This window comes from Rana temporaria, chromosome 1 (genome assembly GCF_905171775.1).
Source record: "Rana temporaria chromosome 1, aRanTem1.1, whole genome shotgun sequence".
NCBI classification, from domain to species: domain Eukaryota; kingdom Metazoa; phylum Chordata; class Amphibia; order Anura; family Ranidae; genus Rana; species Rana temporaria.
This window is the reverse complement of record NC_053489.1, coordinates 428,951,503-428,971,978: the sequence shown is the minus strand read 5'-3', so window position 1 is coordinate 428,971,978 and position 20,476 is coordinate 428,951,503. Positions and strand designations below refer to the sequence as shown.

Below are 20,476 nucleotides of genomic sequence, written 5' to 3'. Positions count from 1 at the left end.
TCAACAAAAAGTCCAGCAGCACACATACTTTATTTGCTTCACCTTTATTACATTTAGCTTTAAAAACATTTAAATTCTAAAAACAAAAAAATACAAATCTTTTTTTCACTCGTGATTATAAAGTGCATATTTCTATCCCCCCCAATGACGTGTACAACATTTTCTTCTTAAAACACCAACATGCTGAAAAAAAAAAAAAAGAAAAAAAGGAAAAAAAAAAAAAAAAGAAGAGAAAAATTTGATAAACACATCAAACAAGGCACTTCTAGTTTGAAGACACTAGGGGTTGAGTTAAACATCTCTGCAAACATTCACAGAAGACAATCTCATCTTACAATTGAAATATCCTTTATTTGCCTCTGTTATCGACTATAAAAAAAGTTTCATTTCCAGTTCAAGTAGAACTTATGTTACATATACACGCTGTCACTGTCCCTCTACACCAGAAGACGGATTAGGAAAGGTATAGAGTATGTTGTACAGTATAATGTTACTCATAAAATACTGGTCTTTACACATCCTGGGAAAAAAAAAAAAAAGTAAATTGTGCAATCTTGAAAATGCAAAACATAAATCAGGGTCAACTTCAGTCACTAAGATGCAATTCCAATTCACCACTTATAAAATGGGCTGGAAAAGCATCAGATAGCTCATTGTTATCCAAGTCTTGTGTTTTTTTTTACTAAAGGCAAATCCACTTTGCACTACTACTTGCAAGTTCAGTCGCTGGAGATCTGAGGGGGGCACGCAAGGGGAGGGAAAGAAAAGAAAAAAAAAAAACACACAGCATTTTAGCTTGCACATGCATGATTGGATGATAAAATCAGTAGAGCTTCCCCTCAGATCTACATCGACTGCACTGCAAGTGCATTTGCCTTTAGTAAATCCCCATAGTCTGTTAAGTCTTTTGCAGGTGTCTTCGGTGAACCTAGAATCAATACTAAAGTTACATTTCAAACTGCCCTGGCTACTTGCCACCATAAATTCATGAGACATTAGAAAAGCAATAAGATAAAGTTACTAAAACTTAAAAACGCAGTTAAAGTTGTCGGTACAGTGTCTGCATCACTGAGTAGTGTATCAAGTGGCCAGTCAAGAAAATAAAACCCTCCACAAATACAGGGAACTATGCAACAGTCTTTTTTAAAAAGGAGAAAACCTCATACAAGCAGCCTTAAAAGATCAGCTAAATAGTGCATGGAAAGTATGCAGTGAATGATCAAAGTGTACAGTTTAAAGGCACACATTTAGTGACTTTTTTTAAAAAAAGTTTGACATGATGGATTTGGAGTAACAGCACATAAAGTGGTTTATCAAAAAAAACTAAAAAAAAAACTAATAGTCATGTGAAACCTATGAGAGGCGTACAATGTACAGGACTTGTGCAAAACACCACCAGATGTGACCTTTTAAACAGATGCAGGTGCACAGGGCAAGATGGTGCTAATGAAATTAGATACCTTGGTTCTAGCTGACTTGACACATTTTACCTGAGAAGAACCAGCAGGGAACAAACAAATAGGAGCCATGTACACATTTCTTCCAAGAATCTATGCTAGAACACAGCTTCACTAGGACACCACAGGTACTGCATTAGATGCATAGGACATTATTTAAGGAAAGAAAACCAGAAGATGAAGGTTTATGTAGAACAGAACTAAAGCAGCATTAGGAAGGTAAAAGTTTAGCAGCATCTTCCTGTTTTGACGCCATTCATTTTAAAGAATGTGCTACTTTGGACATTTTAAGGGATGTCAGTCATCAATTTACAATTTCACTGTAATCTAGTATATGTCCTGAAATCTGGTTGAGTTCATCATGTGCGAATTCCCACCATATACCAAGTCTACAATGTTTGGAATTGGCGTAACAGTTCTTCATACTTCATTAGTAGTAGGGCCCATGTTTATCAAACCCAGAGTAGCTAGACCACTCCGGAAATATACCATAAGAGCACCTGGGACTCCCAAACTGATCCAAAGAAAATTTATAATCAGGTTCACAGTAGCGGTTTTGAAAGTCAGACCGAACAATACTGTAATTTTGTCCTTTATTACTATCCCAGTAGATTTTGTCATTGCATTCAAAACAGACTGCAAATTCTATCCTCCCTTGATGCTTAATATCATCTGGAAGAATAAGATCAAATGAGAATGTGTCCTTATCAGTCCCTGCATAAGTGTCTTTAACATAGTGGCATTCGTGGTCCGTAAAGCTCTGCCATGAATTGCATGTCATTCTTAATTTGACGCTTTTCTCAAAGGCAAGATTCTTGACCTTTATAGTGCCAACAAGGGCCCGCTCTTTGAGCGTACAATTTTCAAGACAAACACTGTCTGCCTTGAGGCGGTTCCTGAAGTCCAGGTAATCTGCAGCAGGTTGTTCAAAGTCCAAAACCAGGTGTGCCTTCTCTAAAGTGGTCAAGTTGACTATGTTGTCAATCAGTTCTGTGATGTTAAAGGGAATCTCCAGGGGGTCATCCAGCTCCGAATAGACTTTTACCATAGTAAGGGCTAACCCTCTACTGTCTGCAAAGGAAACCCGCTTTTTCACTTTATTTTCTTGGTTCTTTAGCTCTGTTAGCAAGGTTTTGTCATTTGGTTGAATACATGGCCTCAGTGGCTTATTCATTTTTGGAGAAATCCTGTATTGCAGATGGTCTCTTTTTAATGCAGCTGAACCCAAATAGAACTTCATAGCAATGTCCACTGCCATGGTTGTCTTATAAGGAAACAAATCCAGAACACTAGAAAACAAAATAGAAAGGGAAAAAAATAATGAAATTTCAAAGAAATATCTCTCGCTTTCTTCTAAAAATGGGCAGTAGCATATTGAAAATTCATAGAGTATTAAACCCAAAAGCAAAAACACTTACTATATTGCAGCTTAGCAATTCTTAGATGGAATGGCTGCATTTGTTTTTAGGCTCTTTCCTTTAATTTTTATTGGCGATCTGCCCAGCAAGTCTGTAGTTTTGCAACAAAACAAGCTGTCCTGCAGATTTAGCTGTTACAGGGTTGAGACACCATTTACCACTGACAGTCGATTTGTCTGAACCACGCGCCCATCTGCCTGAACTGCCCTCCTGAAAGATGTGAATTTATCAGGACCGAGTGTGTGCTGAAGTAAGCTCAGCTAACTACTTGTTTCATTGCTCCAGCTCCCTGTCCGGCACCATAGCGTTAGGGCAATGGGACTGGAACAGGCTGAAATTGAGAAAGGAGTTATTGTCATGTCCACCAATGCAGGTGGGGGGGGGGGGGGGGGTGGGTCAGTATTTGTGAAAGTTAACCTTCTTACCCTTCACCTTGCATTGGTCCTCATGGCAGTGACATTTTAACCCACCACCCACTTCTGCATCTGGTAATGTCAGTGAAAGTTAATCCCCTCCCCACACATTGGGGTTAATGAGAGGGGTTACATTTTAATGCCACTAACCACCAATGTAGAAGAGGGGGATATCAATACTGACACAGCAATTATTAATGCGTCCACTGACTTCAATGCTCAGAGTTACTAATGCGTCGTCTGAAACCAGTGTTGGGGGTTAATATGATGTCCGACATCAATGTAAGGGGTTATGTATGTGTCCTCTGATACCTGCGTTGGGGGTTATCATTGCGTCTGGCACCAGTTCCGTTTTTTTTTTTTATGCATCCACTGACATTAATGCTGGGGGTTATTACCACAGCCTCTGATACTGGTTTTGGAGGTTATTATAGCATCCACTGACACAAATGCTTGGGGTTATAATAACGTATGTGAATTCGAGTTTAGGGGGAGGGGTTGGGTGGGGTAACTGGTGGCAAGTAGCTCAGGACTTGAAATGTTGAGCCCTGTTCTAGTACATCCAACAATTCTCTCCCCCCAGATTAACCAAGCTGATGTCTGAAGGTGTCCTCTGTGCTCCTTCATCCACAGTGGGGACACTAATATAGGAGGTGCCATTACTGGCCAGATCACAGGTGAAAAACAGAAGGAAAAATTTGAAGGTAAACAAATGCAGCCACCACATCTACCAGGGTAGGCAAATATAAGCAGCTTAAACTTCAGTAACTTTTAAAGTTACAGTAAAACCTAGGATTGCAAGCATAATTAATTCCAGAAACATGCTTGTAATCCAAAGCACTTGTATATCAAAGCAAAAATTTCCCCATAAGAAATAATGGAAACTCAAATGATTCGTTCCACAACCAACCATTCATAGGTCCTTCAGTTTATAGTCCATATAAAAGAGTATAGCAATGCGACCAGTTTGTGTAACCATAAAATGTCCATCCACAAATGAAAGCCTCCACAAGGGGATTAGAAGAAAAATCCAGCAGGAGCTACAGAGTATTAAAGAGAATAGGTGCCTCCAAGTGTAGAAATATGTTGCTATATGTTGTACCTTCATTAAATGTAACCATATTGCTACACTTAGAGGCGCCTCGCTTTTCTTTTACACAAACATGTGACATGACGCTACTTGTACATCAAGACATCGCTTGAGTATCAAGTCAAATTTTATTGCAGAGTGTACGACTCGGCACCCACGCCATTGGATTTGATTGACAGCAGCTGCAAACTGTAGCTTACAGTGTGGTTGCCATTTCTTAACAGCCAAGAGATAGCAGTCAAGCAAAAATGAATTTGTTTGGCAGCTTTGATTCCGTAATCTCATTGCACACCAAAACATTTCATCTTAGCTTGTCAATTACATTTCCTGCCAAGTGTACATGTCCAAAGTGTATACAAGGATGTTTAATCAGGTATTTTAATACTTTATGAGGGACAGATCTTAAACAATGGATTATTTTGTCATAAGACTTTTGTAGTCAGAGCAATACAATTTGTTGGGTTAAAATGACCATGACACTTATGCTCGATTTTACCTACAGAAATTCTCAGGGAGTCCCCAAAAACCCAGGTGGACATATTAGAGTGGCAGAGAGCAAGTTCCATAGCCAACTTCTATTGTAAAATCAGCTATTGAATTCTGGAACATAGCTCATAATTGTTTTTCTTTTTGTGTGCGTCAATTGGGAGGCTTGGAAATGAGACAATGAAAGGCCATAATGAAAACCATGTTGAGAGCTTGTTTCAGGGTCATGCCACCTGGAGCTCCAGCAAACCACTACATTCCTTAATATATCAAGCCTCATTTATTGGCTTTTGATGTGCTGCTTTGGGGATTGAAAATAATTATATATACACACGCCAAAGTGACCTGTCCACTTTACAGGGTGAATTATGAACAGGTTTTTCCAGCACACATGAACAGGAGAACGAAGTCTACAGGGTTTTAAGGAAGGGGAAAGAGAAATATCCATTACCTGGTTGAGCTCATCTGTGATGTAAGCCAGGGCATTTAAACTCACGTGAAAAGCCAAATTTTAAGATGAAAACAAAGTCTGGACGGGCAGGAATATATAAAAAAAAAAGCGAAGTGGTCCTCCGTCTGTAGAGAGAAAAGCGGAAATTAACTACACGTATGCAGTAACACACCCCCTCTCCTCTTATGAAACCGAAAGCCGACACAGAATGTTCACATTACAATGCATAAGAACTGTCATGTCACTACCACCTAGTGGTCAGCAGAATGTGTCTACATCTCATTCCAAATCCTGAATCTGGCCAAGAAAAGGATTTCTAAAACATTTCATATCATTTGCTACATTCACATGGTTGGGGGGAGACAGAACAGCATTTATTTTTTTTGGTCTCTGTTCAGGTTCCTCTACCATCACACTTCCATCCCTGAGTATACATAATGATCAGGGGGCATACAACTAATGTATACATTGATCACATACACAAATGTCTAACCTATTTTATCTACTCTTCACAACAGCCCTACAGACATTGCTAAGGGAAAAAGTTCACCCTTGAATTACAGAACACATTCCTTTCATAAAAAGGCATAGTGCCATGTTCGACTTCTGCCCATGCTAGAAGTGTCCTGTAGTCAGCATTAGAAACTCAAGGCTAGTACCAGTGACAACCATGAAACTCGTGGTGTCAGTCAGCCCCTACCCCATCCATGCCAACATCCTGTGATTGCAAAGCCTCACTAGAAACTGTTTAAATGCGTTTCCTCTCTCTGCCCATCTTTCGGCTGCCTTCAAGCAACTTTCTTGAAGCAGATAAAGCACCTTTTGGCTCCACTTAATGGGAGCTCTGTTGCTTTAAACCAGATGTGAATGCTTTCAAAAAGCTTCAGTACTAGTAGCTGCCTGCTAGCAGGTTGTTTAACCGCTTCCTTACCGGGCCTATTCTGGCACTCCTCTCCTACATGCAAAAATCATAATTTTTTTTGCTAGAAAATTACTCAGAACCCACAAACACTATGTTTTTTTTTAGCAGACACCCCAGGGAATAAAATGGCAGTCATTGCAACTTTATTTTGCACAGTATTAGCGCAATAATTTTTCAAACTCATGAGTTTCATGAGTTAAATATTAAAACATTAAAGTTAGCCCAATTTTTTTGCTTTATGTGAAAGATGAAGTTACGCCGAGTAAATAGATACCCAACATGTCACCCTTCAAAATTGCACACGCTCGTGGAATGGCGCCAAACTTCGCTACTTAAAAATCCTCATGGGCGGCGCTTGAATTTTTTTTACTGGTTACATGTTTAGAGTTACAGAGGAGGTCTAGGGCTAGAATTATTGCTCTCGCTCTAACGTCTGCGGCGATACCTCACGTGTGGTCTGAACACAGTTTTCATACGTGGGCGGGACTTGCGTATGCGTTCGCTTCTGAACGCGAGCACATGGGGCACTTTAAAAAGCAAATTATTGTTAATTCTACTTTAAAAAAAAAAAAAAAAAAACACACTTTTATTATTCTGCTACATTTCTTTGGTAAAAGATAATCCAAAAACAGTGTATATTTAGTCTGACAGCCTAGGCGATTTCCTGAGGCACCAAAATACCAGGACAGTACAAATTCCTTACTAAGAGGCATGGTGGGTTTTGGACGAGACGTTTATTTATATACATACATACACAGTGATGATCACTATATAAGCAATCATATTTACTTTGTGAATAGCATCCATTGATGTGCCATTGCAGTAGCTGTAATTGGACAAATCGATCACAAAGTTCCCTGTGATTGGCCCTGTGCCATGTGATCACTGACCAATCGCAGATAACAAATGGCTATGAATGAAAACCAAAGTGTACAAGTGATGCGCGATTGGTCAGAGCAATTGCAACATGGTACCAAAACTAGCCTGGTACAATGATCTGTGTTCCAATACAGGTCACAGATTTGAGTTGCTAGAGCATGTATGAAGTGTGCAACTGGGAGGACGTCCACCCGGGGTAACTGTGCTCCTGTCTGGTTGTAGGTTTATAATAGGCCAGGCAGTAAGTGGTTAAAGCAGCCAGCCAACCCAGTTCTGTCTTTTTACTATTCTTAAACTAGAGCAGAAGGGTGCTTTAACCACTACACTACCGGCCGCCAATTGACGGCGGCACGATAGTTCTATTGTTCTGACAGGACGTCATACGACGTCCTCGTCTTTCACAGCCACTAGGGGGCGCGCGCACCCGTCGTGTTACTGGGAACACGATGAGCGTGCCCAGCACCCGTGATTGCCCAGTAACTGAGCAGGACCGTGGATCTCTGTGTGTAAACACAGAGCTCCACGTCCTGTCAGGGAGAGAGGAGACTGATGCTGTGTCCCTTGTACATATGGACACAGATCGGTCACCTCCCCCAGTCACCCCCCCTCCACACACAGTAAGAATCACTCCCAGGTTACACATTTAACCCCTTTCTCGCCCCTAGAGTTAACCCTCTTCACTGCCAGTCACATTTATACAGTAATCAGTGCATATTTATAGTACTGTTCGCTGTATAAATGTGAATGGTTTAATATAAAAAAAATTAAAAAAAAAACGCAGATCGCCACCATTACTAGTAAAAAAAATAATTATGTCCCCTATTTTGTAGATGATATAACTTTTGCACAAACCAGTCAATATACACTTTTTGCGATTTTTTTTTATACCAAAAATAGGAAGAATACGTATCGGCCTAAACAGAGAATTTTTTTTTTGTTTTTTTTTTAAATGGGGATATTTATTATAGTAAAAAGTTAAAAATTCATATTTTTTTTTCAAAATTGTCGCTCTTTTTTGTTTATAGCACAAAAAATAAAACCGCAGAGGTGATCAAATACCACCAAAAGAAAGCTCTATTTGTGGGGGAAAAAAACCCCACCAGTTTTGTTTGGGAGCCACGTCGCACGACCGCGCAATTGTCAGTTAAAGCGACGCAGTGCCGGAAGCTGACATTTCGCCTGGGCAGGAAGGGGGTATATGTGCCCAGTAAGCAAGTGGTTAAAAATGCCCCATGTATGCCCCCCCCACTACATGCTCACAGACTCTGCCCACCCCCTATAACTTGCCTGACTTTTTTAGCACTGCATCCACTGATCATCATGCATGGCCCCTTTGGTGATGTCAGGCATCCCATCTAATGACCTCCATCTCCAGGAAAATTGACCACCACTGACCTAATCCTTCCATATGCTAAAACACCGTGCAATACAAAACATGCTAAAACTTTAGTCTTCGTGATCTATAGAAAAGATCATTCATTTCCATGTATCCAGCCATTAGAGTAGTTATACGATCCCAGTCAGACAGGCACGTAGGTGTCTCCCCAGCACAGGGTGACAAGCTGAGGCACGCCTGGAGCCGGTAAGCCTGTGTTAGTAGAGAGGGTGTGTACAGCACACGTTACACCGGTGTAACACCGGTGTAGCAGTAAGATCGGCATCCCAAGAAAATTGGCATCCCTTGTAGCAACTGAGCATGTGCCGATTTCAGTCCATTGAAATCGAGCGCAGAGCTGCTGCACTACAACACAGCTGAGTCAGATTAACTCTGCACGCGCCGAGAGCTATTGCCGAGGAACACTGCATTAGGATGACCGCTGGGGACACAGGCTTGTATAGGCTACCTACGGGGGGGGTCAGTCTGTATGTCATGGGGGGGGCAGTCTGTATGTCACGGAGGGGGGGGGGGTCAGTCTGTCGCAAGGGGGGGTCAGTCTGTATGTCACGGAGGGGGGTCAGTCTGTATGTCACGGAGGGGGGTCAGTCTGTCTGTCACGGAGGGGGGGTCAGTCTGTCTGTCACGGAGGGGGGGTCAGTCTGTATGTCACGGAGGGGGGGTCAGTCTGTATGTCACGGAGGGGGGTCAGTCTGTCTGTCACGGAGGGGGGGTCAGTCTGTATGTCACGGAGGGGGGGGGGGGTCAGTCTGTCGCAAGGGGGGGTCAGTCTGTATGTCATGGGGGGGCAGTCTGTATGTCACGGAGGGGGGGGGTCAGTCTGTCGCAAGGGGGGGTCAGTCTGTATGTCACGGAGGGGGGTCAGTCTGTATGTCACGGAGGGGGGTCAGTCTGTCTGTCACGGAGGGGGGTCAGTCTGTCTGTCACGGAGGGGGGTCAGTCTGTATGTCACGGAGGGGGGGTCAGTCTGTATGTCACGGAGGGGGGGTCAGTCTGTCTGTCACGGAGGGGGGGTCAGTCTGTATGTCACGGAGGGGGGTCAGTCTGTCTGTCACGGAGGGGGGGTCAGTCTGTCTGTCACGGAGGGGGGGGCAGTCTGTATGTCACGGAGGGGGGGTCAGTCTGTATGTCACGGAGGGGGGGTCAGTCTGTCTGTCACGGAGGGGGGTCAGTCTGTCTGTCACGGAGGGGGGTCAGTCTGTCTGTCACGGAGGGGGGGTCAGTCTGTCTGTCACGGAGGGGGGGTCAGTCTGTATGTCACGGAGGGGGGTCAGTCTGTCTGTCACGGAGGGGGGGTCAGTCTGTATGTCACGGAGGGGGGGGGGGGTCAGTCTGTCGCAAGGGGGGGTCAGTCTGTATGTCACGGAGGGGGGGTCAGTCTGTCTGTCACGGAGGGGGGGTCAGTCTGTATGTCACGGAGGGGGGTCAGTCTGTCTGTCACGGAGGGGGGGTCAGTCTGTATGTCACGGAGGGGGGGGGGGTCAGTCTGTCGCAAGGGGGGGTCAGTCTGTATGTCACGGAGGGGGGGTCAGTCTGTATGTCACGGAGGGGGGGTCAGTCTGTTTGTCACGGAGGGGGGGTCAGTCTGTTTGTCACGGAGGGGGGGTCAGTCTGTCTGTCACGGAGGGGGGGTCAGTCTGTCTGTCACGGAGGGGGGGTCAGTCTGTATGTCACGGAGGGGGGGTCAGTCTGTATGTCACGGAGGGGGGGTCAGTCTGTATGTCACGGAGGGGGGGGTCGGTCTGTATGTCACGGAGGGGGGTCGGTCTGTCTGTCACGGAGGGGGGTCAGTCTGTCTGTCACGGAGGGGGGGTCAGTCTGTATGTCACGGAGGGGGGGTCAGTCTGTCTGTCACGGAGGGGGGGTCAGTCTGTATGTCATGGGGGGGCAGTCTGTATGTCACGGAGGGGGGGGGGGGGTCAGTCTGTCGCAAGGGGGGGTCAGTCTGTATGTCATGGGGGGGCAGTCTGTATGTCACGGAGGGGGGGGTCAGTCTGTCGCAAGGGGGGGTCAGTCTGTATGTCATGGGGGGGCAGTCGGTATGTCACGGAGGGGGGTCAGTCTGTCTGTCACGGAGGGGGGTCAGTCTGTCTGTCACGGAGGGGGGGTCAGTCTGTATGTCACGGAGGGGGGGTCAGTCTGTATGTCACGGAGGGGGGGTCAGTCTGTATGTCACGGAGGGGGGGTCAGTCTGTCTGTCACGGAGGGGGGGTCAGTCTGTATGTCACGGAGGGGGGTCAGTCTGTCTGTCACGGAGGGTCAGTTTGTATTTTACAGGGGGGGCCACAGTCAGCATGTCACGACCAGACTGCATGTCACGGGGTGGTGGCTGGAGCCCAGGGGTCATAAGTTGAGAGGTGACAATCTATCAGAGGTGTCGCTCTCTTGTTGGGGATGGGGGTATTTCAGTATTTTAAAGAGGAGATGCAGATTTTCATGGCCTGTAATATTATAAGAGGGGGATGCAGATTTTCATGGCCTGTAATATTATAAGAGGGGGATGCAGATTTTCATGGCCTGTAATATTATAAGAGGGGGATGCAGATTTTCATGGCCTGTAATATTATAAGAGGGGGATGCAGATTTTCATGGCCTGTAATATTATAAGAGGGGGGATGCAGATTTTCATGGTCTGTAATATTATAAGAGGGGATGCAGATTTTCATGGCCTGTAATATTATAAGAGGGAGATGCAGATTTTCATGGCCTGTAATATTTTAAGAGGGGGATGCAGATTTTCATGGCCTGTAATATTATAAGAGGGGGGATGCAGATTTTCATGGCCTGTAATATTATAAGAGGAGATGCAGATTTTCATGGCCTGTAATATTATAAGAGGAGATGCAGATTTTCATGGCCTGTAATATTATAAGAGGGGATGCAGATTTTCATGGCCTGTAATATTATAAGAGGGGGATGCAGATTTTCATGGCCTGTAATATTATAAGAGGGGGATGCAGATTTTCATGGCCTGTAATATTATAAGAGGGGATGCAGATTTTCATGGCCTGTAATATTATAAGAGGGGGATGCAGATTTTCATGGCCTGTAATATTATAAGAGGGGGATGCAGATTTTCATGGCCTGTAATATTATAAGAGGGGATGCAGATTTTCATGGCCTGTAATATTATAAGAGGGAGATGCAGATTTTCATGGCCTGTAATATTATAAGAGGGGGTACAGATTTTCCCTCCGGTGTCACATTTGACACCTTTCAGGGGGAGGGGGGTGCAGATACCTGTCTAAAGACACCTCCCACCCCCAGTTGTGTTCTGGGAACACTCAGCTCCCAGCACACAGCGGGAGCCAATCGGCAGGCGCAGCGCGACTCGCGCATGCGCCGTAGGGAACCGGGCAGTGAAGCCGGAGCGCTTCACTTCCTGGTTCCCTCACCATGGATGGCGGTGATCGCTCCTCCTCTGCTGCGGATGGCGCTGGACTCCAGGACAGGTAAGTGTGCTGATATTATAAGTCAGCAGCTGCAGTATTTGTAGCTGCTGACTTTTATATATTTTTTTCAGCGCTCATCCGCTTTAATATTGTGGGAGGACACCATTTTAACCCATCAACTGCCATAGAGGTGGAAAAGCAAGCCGCTAGAAAGCAATTATCATTGTCTTTATTTTGGGGGTGACATGTATTAGTGGCGGGGGGGTTCAGTCTGGTCTTTCAGTTGGGGGGGGGGTCAATCTGAGGTGTCAGTTTTTTGTTTTGTGGGTTTTCAGTCATGGGGGGGTCTATCCGTCTGTGTAGCCAGCGGTGGGGGTTCCTAATTATTTTTTGGTTTGGAGTAAGTAGGCTTCCTCATTCCTTAGAGTGCTTATAATATTTAAATAAAAATTTTTTTTTTAAACTCTGTGTGTACCTTTCCTTAAAGATGTAGGGATACCCCTCATTTACCAAGTTACTGTTTCCACCCCAGGCTTCCCCCCCCCCCCCAATTTCCCCCCTCTCCAACCCTTTCTGCCTTTATCTTTCTTCCCCCTTTTTCTTTACCTCCTGATCCAAGCCTATTCATTAAACCTTTGGGTGCAAGTGCCGCTGTAGGTGATGGCTATTTGGCGCGCTCATTACCGCTTTCTTATAAGTGATATGTCAAATGTATTTCTGATGTACTGTTTATTCTGCCAATAAAAACATTTTCACCTCTAAAAACTCTGTGTGTTGTTTGTTTATCTGTGTGTTAGTGATCATGTCATTTTCATTGTTGTGTACAGTAAGTACTACATGGACCCTTATTCAGTGTACAATATAGAATATTGCCTCAATTAGTTACGTCTAGGGATAGAGGTGGCTACCATCATCCTTTGTATTAGGATATTGGAAAGGGGGTGTGCCAGGGGCTGTTTCAAATTTGCCCCGCGGTACTGTGAAAGTTGAGGACGATCTCGGTACCCAAGGATTAGGCCAAAGTAAGTATAAAATTTAAATTTATTAAGAAGGTAAACATAATTAAAAACATTTTGTACAGCAGAACATAAACAGTTGTTGCAAAATTGATATAAATGGTTCACAAAGAACAGGTAAACCTCACAAGTATTGTGAGGAATGGAGATGTATGTCCTGACGTATTCCTCTGCATGTTTTGTGGCTTTGGCCGCTTCTTCAGGGTAAATAATGTTAGAGATTTATATAGGCATGCATGGCTTACAAATGAAAGCCCAATGGAACATCAAAAAACACAAAAGAGAGGCACCCAATACAGGTAAATCCCCCCACAGCAGACACGGGAGGCACTTCATGGTGCAGTAAATAAAATAAAAAATGCAATTTTCTAGCAGTGGGTATAACTGGTGGTCTATGGACAAGAACATATGTCAATAAACAACAAAAGGAGGAAACGGGGCGGAAGGTAAAAAAGGGGGAAATAAATTAAGTAAAAGGGGGGGAAGGGGTGGACGGTGGGGAGGAAGGGAAGGAGAGAAGAGATGAACAAAAAAGGATAAGTGGGGATGAATAAAAGAGAAGAAAAAAAGAATCACTAGGTAAATATATAAATACACATATAGAAAAAAGACATACCGTATATACTCGAGTATAAGCTGAGTTTTTCAGCACATTTTTTTATGCTGAAAATTCCCCCCTCGGCTTATACTCGAGTCTGTGTCCATCTTCAACTTTTGCCATAGGTCCCCTGGACACCAATCTTGGCACACATGTAGCCCCACTCTTCTACTACAAGTGTGCAAAGTTTGTTGTACGGAGGACCTACGGATGGGGAGCACCGATTTTTCAAACCCGGGCACCCCTTCCATAGACTCCCATGTTAAACGTCAGTCTAGTCACACATCGCCGGAGATCAGGTAGGGAGATTGGGCACAGTGAGGCATGCACATGGACACCCTAGGCTTATACTCGAGTCAATGCGTTTTCCCATTTTTTTTTTTTTTTTGTGGTAGAATCGGGTGCCTCGGCTTATACTCCAGTATATATGGTACATCTGTCCACTAATCAGATAACCAAACCCCCATAATTAATCACATACGTGGAACACCCGGGGGATCAGAGTTAAAGAACCAGAAGCAATGGTGTCCAAGGACACTGGGTAAGCTTGATTGCATAGGGAGATTATGTTAAAGGGTCAGTCGCAACCAGTGACAGATCCCCTGCAACCAAAGCGGATGAAAGAGTTGTGCATTGAGAATATATACATTTATGGACTGAATTTATGGATACAATTCCTGTGTCCCACAATGGTCGGGCAAATTCTACCCCAATGCAGGTCCACCTGAAAATGAAGCATTGGACCCAAAATGTGTGTGTGGTACCAAGTTTGGTGCCCCTGGGCTACATGGTTTGGCTACCAAGGGGGCCCTAAATTTAGGCTAGCTTGGCCCACTATGTTAATCTATCGCACACTATCAAGAACTTTGAGGGGCCACAGCTTGGGCCCCAAACATGTCCAGGGGTTTGAGCTGTGGACACAGGCATTGAGGAGAGTGAACCCTTCTTATGTTGTGATCATGCAATAAATTACCTATTTGCATGCTACTTTTTTGTCAATCCATGGTGTGCTGGCAAATATAAATTTTTTGACTTGAACCAATATCCAGCTGGTTGTTGCTGCAGAACCAACACTTTGAGAGCTTATCCAGGAAAGTGTGCACTTGGAATATGAAGTTTTCCAGGCATTGAGGAGCCCCGCTCTGCAGGTACTGTTAAATAGTTAAGAGTCCAGAGATTCCTGGAGTACTCAGCACTCCCTGCGCCGTGATACTGCCCAAGGGCCACACACTCCCAAGTGGCCCATGAAAAAGTTGACCAGAACAATTCGGGCTAGGTCCTCCCCTAACGCTGTGCCAAATTTGGACCCCGGTACATGTTCAGGGCCAAAGCTGTGCCCACTCTAAGCTTCCCATACTACACCAAGCTGACCAAAAACCCAGAAGTGCTAGGTACAGGCAAACTTGGTACAGGGATACTAGTGGCCCCCAGAGGTAGACCTTTCCTATCTCTGCCAAATTTGGGACCCCAGACATTTGGGTAAAGTATTGCATGACCGAGTAATTTCCAATTAAGGCTGGGTTCACATTAGTGCGAATTGGATGAGGATTTCTCTGCATCCAATTCGCATGTCAGGAGATCGTGACCGGATCTCTATGTGCGTCTTTTGTCCTGTTTCAGCCCAAAATTCAGACCTGAAACGGTGAACAGGACTCACTGGACCCCCTGCTGTGAGCCGCTCCAGTGTGCAGTGTGAACCCAGCCTCAGGCTGGGTTCACACTACTACACTACTTTCATCCTACTTTGCTCTGCTACATTGGTCCTACATTTATCCTACATTGGTCCTACATCCATCCTACTTTCATGAACAGGATACTACTTTGGTCAGACTTCAATGATATTCAATGGGTTGAAGTAGGATCAATGTAGGACCAAAAGTAGTACAGGAAGCATTTTCAAAGTCGGACCGACTTGTGTAGGACCAGTTAAGACGTCTCTCATAGGGAAACAATGATTTTCACACGTCATGCTACATGAGGCTCCCAATGTAGGACCGTTTGTAGGACAAGTGTGAACCCAGCCTAAGGCTACGTTTACACTGAGGAGCTTTGCAGGCGATATAGCGCTAAAAATAGCACCTGCAATGCGCCTAGAAAGAGTGTCTTCTTCCTTTGGGCTTTCACACTGGAGTGGTGCGCTGGCAGGACAGAAAAAAAAGTCCTGCTAGCTGCATCTTTGAGGCACTGTAGGAGCGGTGAATACACCTCTCCTAAAGTGCTCCTGCCCATTGAAATCAATGGGCAGCGCCGCTGAAAAGCACTTTTCGGCCGCTAGTGGCGGTTAAAAGCCACAAAAATTACGGTAAAGCGCTGCTATAAATATTGGCGCTTTACCGCCGACGCCCATAGCGCCCCAGTGTAAAAGTAGCACAGTGCTGGATAGCAAACAATACTATGGTCATAAAGGGGGTAAAAGCTTCCGGAGGTCAAAAACAAACAACAAACTTAAGGAAAAACAAAAGTTAAGGAAAAAGGCAACAAGGCAAGCGTATGAGCAAAAATAGGCACCGACCATTTTATTGATTTGAAACATATGATTTATAAACTTTTCAAAACAGGGAATTTTATTTAAAAAAAAAACAGGGCATGAAAAATAAAAGTAAATAAATAACCGACACCAAATCTCAGACAGCAAGACTCAACCTATACAACAATAGTCCATTTAAGCATTTAAAGTGGAGTTCAACCGAAAAATGGAACTTCCACTTTGAAGAAAGGTGACCCCCTGACCATGAAAATCTGCATCCCCTCTTATAATATTACGGGCCATGAAAATCTGCATCCCCCTCTTATAATATTACAGGCCATGAAAATCTGCATCTCCTCTTATAATATTACGGGCCATGAAAATCTGCATCCCCCTCTTATAATATTACAGGCCATGAAAATCTGCATCCCCCTCTTATAATATTACAGGCCATGAAAATCTGCATCCCCTCTTATAATATTACAGGCCATGACAATCTGCATCCCCCCTCTTATAATATTACAGGCCATGAAAATCTGTACCCCCTCTTATAATATTACAGGCCATGAAAATCTGTACCCCCCCTCTTATAATATTACAGGCCATGAAAATCTGCATCCCCCCTCTTATAATATTACAGGCCATGAAAATCTGCATCCCCCCTCTTATAATATTACAGGCCATGAAAATCTGCATCTCCTCTTATAATATTACAGGCCATGAAAATCTGCATCCCCTCTTATAATATTACAGGCCATGAAAATCTGCATCTCCTCTTATAATATTACAGGCCATGAAAATCTGCATCCCCCTCTTATAATATTACAGGCCATGAAAATCTGCATCTCCCTCTTATAATATTACAGGCCATGAAAATCTGCATCCCCCCTCTTATAATATTACAGGCCATGAAAATCTGCATCCCCCTCTTATAATATTACAGGCCATGAAAATCTGCATCCCCTCTTATAATATTACAGGCCATGAAAATCTGCATCCCCTCTTATAATATTACAGGCCATGAAAATCTGCACCCCCCTCTTATAATATTACAGGCCATGAAAATCTGCATCTCCCTCTTATAATATTACAGGCCATGAAAATCTGCATCCCCCCTCTTATAATATTACAGGCCATGAAAATCTGCATCTCCTCTTATAATATTACAGGCCATGAAAATCTGCATCCCCTCTTATAATATTACAGACCATGAAAATCTGCATCTCCTCTTATAATATTACAGGCCATGAAAATCTGCATCCCCTCTTATAATATTACAGACCATGAAAATCTGCATCTCCTCTTATAATATTACAGGCCATGAAAATCTGCATCCCCCCTCTTATAATATTACAGGCCATGAAAATCTGCATCCCCTCTTATAATATTACAGGCCATGAAAATCTGCATCCCCCCTCTTATAATATTACAGGCCATGAAAATCTGCATCTCCTCTTATAATATTACAGGCCATGGAAATCTGCATCTCCCTCTTATAATATTACAGGCCATGAAAATCTGCATCCCCTCTTATAATATTACAGGCCATGAAAATCTGCATCCCCCTCTTATAATATTACAGGCCATGAAAATCTGCATCTCCTCTTATAATATTACAGGCCATGAAAATCTGCATCCCCCTCTTATAATATTACAGGCCATGAAAATCTGCATCCCCCTCTTATAATATTACAGGCCATGAAAATCTGCATCTCCTCTTTAAAATACTGAAATACCCCCATCCCCAACAAGAGAGCGACACCTCTGATAGATTGTCACCTCTCAACTTATGACCCCTGGGCTCCAGCCACCACCCCGTGACATGCAGTCTGCCCCCCCCCCCCCGGGACATGTGGTCTGGTCGTGACATGCTGACTGTGGCCCCCCCTGTAAAATACAAACTGACCCTCCGTGACAGACAGACTGACCCCCCTCCGTGACATACAGACTGACCCCCCCTCCGTGACAGACAGACTGACCCCCCCTCCGTGACATACAGACTGACCCCCCCTCCGTGACATACAGACTGACCCCCCCTCCGTGACAGACAGACTGACCCCCCTCCGTGACATACAGACTGACCCCCCCTCCGTGACAGACAGACTGACCCCCCCCTCCGTGACATACAGACTGACCCCCCCTCCGTGACATACAGACTGACCCCCCCTCCGTGACATACAGACTGACCCCCCCTCCGTGACAGACAGACTGACCCCCCTCCGTGACATACAGACTGACCCCCCTCCGTGACATACAGACTGCCCCCCCATGACATACAGACTGACCCCCCCTTGCGACAGACTGACCCCCCCCCCGTGACATACAGACTGCCCCCCCATGACATACAGACTGACCCCCCCCCTCCGTGACATACAGACTGCCCCCCCCATGACATACAGACTGACCCCCCCCGTAGGTAGCCTATACAAGCCTGTGTCCCCAGCGGTCATCCTAATGCAGTGTTCCTCGGCAATAGCTCTCGGCGCGTGCAGAGTTAATCTGACTCAGCTGTGTTGTAGTGCAGCAGCTCTGCGCTCGATTTCAATGGACTGAAATCGGCACATGCTCAGTTGCTACAAGGGATGCCAATTTTCTTGGGATGCCGATCTTACTGCTACACCGGCATTCCTCTCAGCTGAGTGTAACACACCGCACTCCAACTTCACACAACTCTCCTCTCCAGTCACCCCCGCTCCCCTGAGGTAACGGAACATAGCACAGTGTGTCAAGTCTACACACTAATTATCAGGGAACGTACCTTAGGTGTATCCCCGCTCACAGCAGCGCACTATAGTCCGGTGGAGGTGAGACTAGTCGACGGGGCAGAGTGCTGCAGTCGAGGGAACTTCCCCATCCCGTCTTCCCGGCTCCATACATCCGCTCACCTCCAGCAATACAGCTCACTCTCCCCCCACACAGCGCTCTCATTGTTAAAGAAGCCGGTGTTCCATCCCACTCCGCGCTTCACGTGAACACACCGAACCAACCAATCACAGAGGGTCAGCTGTTGTGCTCCAACCAATTGGAAGGAGAAGCGGCGCGCTGCTCTCCACGTGAACGCCTGTTCGGTGGTAGTGGTGTAGAAGAGTCCAGAGGTATATAAGTGTGTAAGGGGGATGGGTGAGATAAAACTGATTGCTACAGACATGTGCTCAGGTCCAGGGGCGGCCCGTCCATAGGGGTCGCCCGGGCGCCGCCCCCCCTCCCCTAGTCAGTAAAAAAAAAAAAAAAATTTTTTTTTTTTTATTTAAACCTGTCCCTTTAAGAAAAAAAAATCCAAAAAAGGTCCTTATGTACACTGGGCCAGATTCAGATAGGTCAGCGGATCTTCAGGATCCGATTTACGTTACGCCGGCGCAATTTTTTGAGGCAAGTGCTTTATTCAGATTCAAATTCAAAATTCCGCGGCTAGGGGGTGTGTAACATTTAAATCAGGCGTGTCCCCGCACCGAACAAAATTTCCCGGCTTGCATCGCTCTAAATGACGTCGCTAGGACGTCATTGGTTTCGACGTGAACGTAAATTACGTCCATCCGTATTCGCGAAACGACTTACGCAAACGACGTAAAAAATTCAAAATTCGACCCGGGAACGACGGCCATACTTAACATAGGATACGCCGCATATAGCAGGGGTAACTATACGCCGGAAAAAGCCGAACGCAAACGATGTAAAAAAAAAAGCGCTGGGCGGTCGTTCGTTTCTGAATCGGCTTAACTCCTCATTTGCATATTCCTCACGTATACAAACGGAAGCGCCACCTAGCGGCCAGCGTGAGATTGCAGCCTAAGATCCGACGGTGTAAGTCACTTACACCTGTCGGATCTTAGGGAGATCTATGCGGAACCTGATTCTATGAATCAGGTCGCATAGATACGACGGCCGGACTCAGAGATACGACGGCGTATCAGGAGATATGCTGTCGTATCTCTATCTGAATCTGGCCCATTGTGTCCGCGCGCCAGGCACAGTGCAGTAAGAGTAGCGCTACATTGGCAGCCAAAATATGCCTTTGTGGCGCTGCCCATCGCGCCACTGCTTCCGGCGCGATAGACAGTAGTATTGTTATGGCCAGGCGCGTGCATACACTTTCTGTGTGCACCCGCCCGTCTCTGTGCTAGTTCCGACGTCACTGGAAAAACAGGAAGTGACGTCGGCACTCTCGAGCTCAGTGCGCCCGCCCGTGGAACAGGTAAGCTGAGCTATGCCTGCCATGTCTTCCCCTCATCAGTACTGTTTTGTGATACAAACTTTGGCGGCAGCAGCAACAGCATCGGCGGCCGGTACACCACCCCACCCGCTTATACAAAGAGTTTTTTTATGTAATGTTCGGCGGCCGGCAAAACAGCAACCAAACCCCCCCCGCTTGTTCATATTCAAAGACCTTTTTTTTATGTCTAACATTCGGCAGCCGGCAAAACCCCCAACCCCCAGCTTATTCAAAGTTTTTTTTTATATATATAATATTCGGCGGCCGGCAAAACACCCACC

At 45.2% G+C, this 20,476-nt stretch overlaps 1 protein-coding gene across 2 annotated transcripts; it reads right to left on the bottom strand.

Annotated features, from left to right (window-relative positions):
• Positions 1–823: 823 nt before the first annotated feature.
• PPP1R3B (protein phosphatase 1 regulatory subunit 3B) lies at positions 824–19,052 on the bottom strand. Of its 2 annotated transcripts, XM_040325354.1 has the most exons (3): positions 18,744–19,052; positions 5,316–5,440; positions 824–2,746 (listed from the first exon to the last, which is right to left on the bottom strand). In XM_040325354.1, the coding sequence occupies exons 2-3, from the start codon at positions 5,348–5,350 to the stop codon at positions 1,888–1,890; spliced, it is 894 nt and encodes a 297-aa protein (XP_040181288.1). In that variant the 5' UTR covers positions 5,351–5,440; positions 18,744–19,052; the 3' UTR covers positions 824–1,887. The 2 variants fall into 2 exon arrangements, with proteins under 2 accessions (XP_040181288.1, XP_040181289.1); XM_040325355.1 differs by lacking the exon at positions 5,316–5,440 and having other exon boundaries at positions 18,744–19,050.
• Between the last annotated feature and the right edge of the window lie 1,424 nt (positions 19,053–20,476).